Source organism: Psammomys obesus, unplaced genomic scaffold, assembly GCF_907164565.1.
Source record: "Psammomys obesus unplaced genomic scaffold, mPsaObe1.curated_primary_1811, whole genome shotgun sequence".
Taxonomy (NCBI): Eukaryota; Metazoa; Chordata; class Mammalia; order Rodentia; family Muridae; genus Psammomys; species Psammomys obesus.
Genome location: NW_026596256.1, coordinates 9,170,592 through 9,179,136, shown reverse-complemented (window position 1 = coordinate 9,179,136; position 8,545 = coordinate 9,170,592). Strand labels below are relative to the sequence as shown.

The 8,545-nt window shown below is 40.2% G+C and overlaps 1 protein-coding gene across 1 annotated transcript in view; it reads left to right on the top strand.

Moving 5' to 3' along the window:
* Window positions 1-994, top strand: part of LOC129668681 (arylacetamide deacetylase-like 2) — an 18,613-nt gene extending 17,619 nt beyond the window's left edge. The window contains exon 3 of the mRNA XM_055596765.1: window positions 365-994. Coding sequence (XP_055452740.1) covers window positions 365-994 — 630 coding nt within the window. The remainder of the gene's footprint in view (window positions 1-364) is intronic.
* The last annotated feature ends 7,551 nt before the right edge of the window (window positions 995-8,545 follow it).

Genomic DNA, 8,545 nt, shown 5'->3' with positions numbered 1-8,545 from the left:
CACACACACACACACACACACACACACACACACAGAAATACACACCAAAACAAAACACTCAAAAAGTTAAATTTCTAGAAAGTAGTCTTAAGCATAATTATGCTTTCATTTTCTCTGGGATTCCCTGATCATGTTTTGTTTGGTTATCATACTGTAAATAACTGTCTGTGAGTAGAGTAGCATGCACCATTTCTTCATTGATGAAGGTGGAAACACACATCCTCACATCAACAAATCAATGAATAAATGTGAGGAGAACAATCACTAGTGTTACATTTTATGAATTTATTTCTCCAAGGTTATTAAGGCAAAGCTATAGTTACCTTAGTATAAAAATTATTGAATATTATTTTTGTATTTACAGCCCCAGAATAATCCAGAGCATAAAGATAAAATTAAGGCACAAGCCTTGATATATCCTGGACTACAGTTTATTGACAGTTTGATGCTATCTCATCAAGACTATGAACATGGTCCCATTCTGTCAAGGGAGATGGCAATTAAGTTGGCAAGCCTATACTTGACTGAAGACACATCCCTGAAACAAGCTATACTGAGAAATAAGCACATGCCTGAAGGATCAAGACACCTGTTCAAGTTTGTTAACTGGAGTGACTTTCTTCCTGAGGAGTATAAAAAGAACCAAATTTACACTGAACCAGTTCTTGGCAAATTAGATGCTTCCTATCCAGCACTCTTGGATAGCAGGCTCTCCCCTTTGATAGCCAGTGGCCCCCAGTTACAGAGTTTGCCACTGCCCTACATCCTTACTTGTAAACATGACATTATAAGAGATGATGGACTTATTTATATCACACGGCTTAGAAATGTTGGTGTTCAAGTTACTCATGACCACATAGAAGACAGAATCCATGGAGCCTTAACACTCACTACACCACCATATAATTTACATTTAGGATTAAGAATAAGAGATAAGTATATTAGTTGGTTAGACAAAAATTATAAATCAAAAGTACATTTAAGTAGTCATTAGTAATTTAATCTAAAGTTTAGTAAACATGATTATAATTTGAGTTTTATATAAACCTAAATATAACTTAGCATAAAGATCATTTTGAATATTTGAGAAATAAAATTTTTCTTATCTTAGTTACTGATAAAGTATTATATACATTAATATCATGTATTATATAGCGACAGATAGTCTCTAAGAATTCAATATGGTAGCTCAGCATTACAGTGTTAGTGTGGTTATATGCAAAAGTCATGGCTGTTTCCAGACCATGATAAGAATGGAATGATAAACAGCAAGCCTATAGCAAATATCAAACTAAACAGAGAGAAATTTACATCAATCCCACTGAAATCATAGACAAGGCAAGGCTGCCCACTCTCTCCATATCCTATCAACATAGTACTTGAATTCCTAGCTAGAGCAATAGGACAACTAAAGGAGATCAAGGAGATCCAAATCTGAAAGAAGGAAGTCAAATTTTCACTATTTTCAGATGATATGATAGTATACATGAGCAACCCTCATAATTCAACCAGAGAACACCTTCAGCTGCTAAACACCTTCAGCAAAGTGGCTGATTGTGAAATTAACTCAAAAAAAAAAAAATCAGAAGCCTTGCTGTATACCAAAGACAAAAGGGCCAAGAAAGAATCAGAGAAACAACACCCTTCAAAATAGCCACTATTAATATGGTGTCATTCTAATTAAGCAAATGATAGACCTGTTGGGAAAAAAATTTCAAGTCTCTGAAGAAAGAAATTAAAGAAGATGTCAGAAGATGGAAAGATCTCCCATTCTCATGAATCAGTAGGATTAACAAGGTGAAAATGGCCATCGTGCCAAAAGCAATCTAAAATTCAATGCAATTCCCATCAAAATACCAACTCAATTCTTTACAGAACTTGAAAGAAAAATTCTCAAATTCATATGAAAAATAAAAAAAAAAAAAAACAGAACTGCCAAAATGATCTTGTACAACAACAGATCATCTGGAGGTATCTCCATCCTTGATCTCAAGCTGTACTACAGAGCAATAGTGAAGAAAACTGCATGGTATTGGCATAGAAACAGACTGGTGGATCAATGGAATTGAATAGAAGACCCAGAAATAAACCCACACACCTGTGGACACTTTATTTTTGACAAAGATGCCAAAAAACATTCAGTGGAAAAAAGACAGCATCTTCAACAAATGGTGCTGGTCTAACTGGAGGTCTACATGTAGAAAAATGCAAATAGATCCATATTTATCACCCCACACAAAATTAAAGTGTAAGTGGATCAAAGACCTCAACATAAAACCAGACACACTAAACCGCTTAGAAGAAAAAGTGTGGAAGAGCCTATAACTCATTGGCATATGAGACAACTTCCTGAAAAGAACACCAGCAGCACAGGCTTGAAGAGCAACAATCAATAAATGGGACCTCATGAAACTGAAAAGCTTCTGTAAAGCAAAGGACACTGTCATCAGAACAAAATTACAGCCTACAGACTGGGAAAGGATCTTCATTAACCTTATATCTGACAGACGGTTAATATCCAGAATATATAAAGAACTCAAGAAGTTAAACAGCAACAAATCAAGTAATCCAATTAAAAAGTGTGGTAGAGAGCTAAACAGAGAATTCTCACTTGAGGAATACCAAATTCCAGAGTAAGACTTAAAGAAATGCTCAATGTTCTTAATCATCAGGGAAATGAAAACAAAAATGACCCTGAGATTTCAGCTTACACCATCAAAATGGCTAAGATCAAAAACTCAAGTGACAATACATGCTAGAGATGATGTAGAGAAAGGGGAACCCTCCTCCACTGCTGATGAGAATGTATATTTATACAACCACTTTGAAATCAATCTGGCACTTTTTTAAACAATTAGGAATAGCGCTTCCTCAAGATCCAGCTATACCACTGCTAGGCATATATCCAAAAGACACTCAAGTATACAACAAGGACATTTGCTCAACCATGTTTGTAGCAGCTTTATTTGTAATAGCCAGAAGCCCCTCAGTTGAGGAATGGATACAGAAATTGTGGTACATCTACACAATGGAATATTGCTCAGTGATTAAAAAAAAAAAAATAAGGAAATCATGAAATTTGCAGGTAAATGGTGGGAACTGGAAAAGATCATCCTGAGTGAGGTATCCCAAAAGCAGAAAGACACACAGGGTATGTCTATAGGGTAAACATACTAAAATCTGTACACCCAAGGAAGCTAATCAGGAAGGAGGATTCTGGCTAAGATGCTCAATCCTCATTCGGAAAGGCAAAGAGGATGGACATGGGAGGAAGGAGAAAACAGAGAACAGGTCAGGAGCCTACCACAGAGGACCTCTGAAAGACTCACCCTGCAGGATATCAAGGCAGATGTTGAGACTCAGCCAAACTTTGGGCAGAGTACAGGGAGTCTTATGAAAGAAGTGGGAGATAGTAAGACCTGGAGAGGACAGGAGCTCCACAAGTACAGAGGCAGATCCTAAAAGTCCGGACACAGGGATCCTTTCTGAAACTGATACTCCAGCCAAGGACCACTCATGGAGATGGCCTGGAACCCCTTCACAGAGGTAGCCTATAGCAGTTCAGTATCCAAGTGGCCTCCACAGTAATGGGGACAGGGATTGTTTCTGACATGAACTGATTCACCTGCTGTTTGATCACCTCACCCTGAAGGGGGGAGCAGCCTTACCAGGCCACAGAAGAAGCAATGCAGCCACTCCTGCTGAGACCTGATAGACTAGGATCAGAGTGAAGGGGAGGAGGACCTCCCTTTTCAGTGGACTGGGAGAGCGACACAGGTGGGGAAGAGAAACGGTGGGATTGGGAGGGGAGGATGGAGGGAGGTACAGAGGGGATACAAAGTGAATAAACTGTAATTAATAAAAACAAAAAAATAAAAACAAGGAAATCATGAAATTGGCAAGTAAATGGTGTGATCTAGAAAAGATCATCCTGAATGAGGTATACCAGAAGCAGAAAGACACATGGTATATACTGACTTATAAGTGGATACTAGATCTGTAATATAGGATAAACATACTAAAATCTGTACACCTAAGCAAGGAGGACGCTAGGTAAGATGATCAAATCCTAACTCAAAAAGACAAACAGGGTGGACATTGGAAGAAGGAAAAAACAGAAAACAGGACAGGAGCCTACCACAGAGGGACTCTGAAAGACTCTACCCAGAATTGTATCAAAGCAGATACTGAGACTCATAACCAAACTTTGGGCAGAGTTCAGGGAATTCTATGAAAGAAGGGAGAGATGTGGGACCTGGAAAGGACAGGAGCTCCACAAGGAGAGCAACAGAACCAAAATATTTATACACAGGGGTCTTTTCTGGGACTGATACTCCAACTAGGGCCCATTCATGGATATAACCTAGAACCCCTGCTCAGATGTAGCCCATTGCAACTCAGTATCCAAGTGGGTTTCTCTAGTAATGGGAACAAGGTCTATCTCGGACATGAACTCAGTGGCTGGCTCTTCGACCACCATCCCCCTGAGGGGGCAGCAGCCTTGCCAGGCCACAGAGGATGACATTGCAGCCAGTCCTGATGAGACCTTATAAGCTAGGGTCAGAGGGAAGGGGAGGAGGACCTCCCCTATCAGTTGTCTTAGAGAGGGGAATGTGAGGAGATGAAGGAGGAAGGGTGTGATTGGGAGGGAATGAGGGAAGGGGCTACAGCTGGGATACAAAGTGAATAAGCTGTAATTAATATAAAAATAATAATTTAATTTTAAAAATCAAAATATGCTCAAGTACACAACAGGGACATTTGCTCAACCATGTTCATAGCAGCTTTATTTGTAATAGCCAGAACCTGGAAACAACCTAGATGTCCCTCAATAGAGGAAATTATACAATGGAATACTACTCAGCAATTAAAAACAAGTAAATCATAAAATTTGCAGGCAAATGGTGGGATCTAGAAAATATCATCCTGAGTGAGGCATCCCAGAAGCACTTATAAATGAAAACTAGACCTATAATATAGGATAAACATACTGAAATCTGTACACGTAAAGAAACTAAGCAAGAAGGAGGACTCTGGGTAAGATGGTCAATCCTCACTCAGAGAGAGAAATGGGGTGGATATTGAAAGAAGGAGAAAACAGGAAACAGGACAGGAGCCTACCACAGAGGGCCTCTGAAAAACTCTACCCAGCAGTGTAACAAAGCAGATGTTGAAACTCATAACCAAACTTTGGGAAGAGTGCAGGGAATCTTATAAAAGAAGATGGAGATAGATAGAAAGACCTGGAAGGGACAGGAGCTCCACAAGGAGAGCAACAGAACAAAAAAACAAAAACAAACAAAAAAAAAAACAATGCACAGGTGTCCTTTTTGATACTGATACTCCAACCAAGGAGCATTCATAGATATAACCTAGAATTTCTGCACAGATGTAGCCCATGGCAACTCAGTATCCAAGTGGGTTTCCCTAGTAAGGGGACTGTCTCTGACATGGACTCAGCGGCAGGCTCTTTGATCACCTCCCTCTGGGGGGGAGCAGCCTTACCAGGCCACAGAGGAGGACACTGCAGCCAGTTCTGATGAGACCTGATAGTCTAGGGTGAGAGGGAAGGGGAGCAGGACCTCCTCTATCAGTGGACTTGGAGAGAGGCATGGGAAGAGATGAGGGAGGGAAGGTGGGATTGGGAGGGAATGAGGGAAGGGGCAACAGCTGGGATACAAAGTGAATAAACTGTATTTAATATAAAAAAGAAAAATTTTTAAAAGTATGGAATGATAAGGAGAACATTTAAGAGAGAAAAATGGCAATAACAGTTGTATAGAGTGAGCATTACTTTGTATTCCTGTAAAGGTTTCCAATTATATATTGACTATACATAACTTCCATATGTTTATTATAAATTAAACTTTTATAATTCACATCTTCTGAAACTTACATACTCTTATTAGTAAGCCTTTCACTATTGCAAAGAATCTTAACGTTTAAACTGTAAATATTTTTTTTAGTTTACATATGTGATCCTTAAGTATACTTTAGTAAATTTAGAATTGAAGGAAATTAAGAGAACTTCATCCATTGATAAACAGTGATTCATAATCCATGGTGATAGCTAAGCTGCTATACGTGGCAGTCAGACTATTCTCACTGCTTTTCTCAATTTCCAAAGTGAGTCATTAGCACGTGTAGAGAGTGTACACCTAGGAAGTTACGTAAGCCGACACTCTCCAACCTGTTTGCGTCTTTGTTTGATGGGACCCGCACACTTGTCAGCTCATAACAGCATAGTAAATAAGTTTTATTTCTTTCTAGAAGTCATTAAAAACAGTATCCAATTTTCTGAGATGCCGGTGAGTGGGCTGCTTGCATACGGGTTCTTTTACCTGATTTGAGTCTTACCCTATTGTTGAGTCAGCTTTTTAAAAAATGTACTGAAGTGTATTCCGTGGATTTAATTTGCAACCCAACGTCATTTAAAAAAAAAAAAGTTATTTATTTTGGCTTCAGCTTGAGAATTTGTTCTGTTTACCCCAACAACAATCTTCTAACTAATCTCTAAGATTTCATTAATAAGAGGCTCTCCTGATATTTAAACACTGGCTGTTTCAAACAACCAGGTTTCTTTGCTGTTGCTTTTATCATGCCAGATAAGATATTCTCTGTGGGGCTCGCGGACTGTTCCTCCAGAAGAACTGGCACGGAACTGCCAAGATAGAGCGCGTCCAAACCCTGGCAATCCCAAACTTGAGGTTTAAAACCTAATCCTGAGAACAGAAGGTAATGACAAAGCTCTCTCCTGCTCAGTGCCTGCCTCAGGAGCATGTGACACTAAACCCAGGTGGCTAGAGGTGGTCAGTCACATGATCTTGTCACTTTTATCTTTCCCCATATAAATGGAGCATTGCCAGCACTTTAAGTCCCATAACATTCATCCTCAAAACCTCTCTCCATTGCCCAAGGTTTATAAATCTCTGTCTCACAAGAAATAAATCGTTGAGCACCATCTTCCTCACCAAAGGATTTCTGAGACTGGCTGTTTATTCTGAGGTGGGAAAAGAAGGGCTTCCCTTCTTCCTAAAGAATTTGTCACTGTGCCCCTGACTACTGCTGACCAGACAACAGAGTCACCGAAGAGCCACTACAGAACCACTACGGTTACCCCTAGAGTTCTCCTAGCCACTGCCAGCTTCTGCTTTTCACCTCTGCCTGCGAAGTGCAGTGCCTTTCTGTAACAGTGAGCTCTAGGCTGTTCTCAGCAGCCTCCCAACTACTCTAAGTCAAGCTGGTTTCTGCAGCCCTGAGCTCCCCATAGCCACCTGGAATGGTACCTTCAGCCCAGCTAAAAGAGCAATAACACTTATTTTGGAGAAAAATCTCCTTTTCCTGCACCCTTGACTGGACCAGAGATCTTTTGACACAAATCTCGTTCTATGTTCCATCTTTTTCCACCCAGAGATAGTGCTCAGAACTTCCTGCAGCAAAAGGCTCACTTCCAGCTCTGTGCCTAGGTGGGCTCTCTGAGGAACAAGAATCACAATTCTATAGAATAATTCTTCTTTTGTTGTTTTATTTATGAAAGAAAAGGCTCATTGATTGACCTATGCTGAACTAAACTTTGTTTGAATTATCCATTAATCATTTAATCAAGTGAGTAGGCAAAGTATAGTACTAGATTTTTTATCATTGCAAACAAAGAAATCTCCAGACAAGTCCCATGAGTTATGCGTATATTACTTCATAATAACTCACAAAGTACTATTGAATGTTTTCGACAATAATTTAAGCTCAGAAAAACCCATGATACACAGCTCTGAATGGGAAGGCTCCATCAAATTGCCCCTCTCAAAGCTCAGAGAACCCGGAGGAGGGGGGGGGGGAGGAGGAGGAGTTGGAGACTGGAGTGTGGGAACCACAGGAAAAGCAGGAAACAAGTTGAACAAATCCCTCCAAAGCCACTGAGCAAAGCTCATGTGATCTCACAGAGAATGAAGCAGCAAACACGGGGTCTTCACTGGTCTGCACCAGGTCCTCCATGTATATATTTGAGCTCTTTATGGGAATGTTGAGTGTGTAAATGAGTGGGTCTCTGATTCATGTGCCTTCCCTTAGGGCTATTTTACTTGTTGGTTTGATTCATCCTACTTCAGTATGACTTTTTGTTGTTGTTTTATCTTATTGTGTTGTTATGTGTTTTCTTAGTCTTTATTAATTACACTTTATTCACTTTGTATCCCCCCTGTGGTTCCCTCCCTCTTCCTGTCCCAATCCCTCCCTTCCTTCACCTTCTGCACGCATGCCCCTCCCCAAGTCCACTGATAGGGGAGGACTTCTTTTCCTTCCTTCTGATCCTAGTCAATTAGGTCTCATCAGCAGTGGCTGCATTGTCTTCTTCTGTGGCCTGGTAATGCTGCTTCCCCCTCAAGAGGAGGTAATTAAAGAGCAGGCCAATCAGTTAATGTCAGAGACAGTCCTTGTCCCCATTACAATGGAACCCACTTGGACACGAATTGCCATGGGCTACATCTGTGCAGGGGTCTTAGGTTATCTCCATGCATGTTCCTTGGTTGGAGTGTTGTTATGTTTTGAT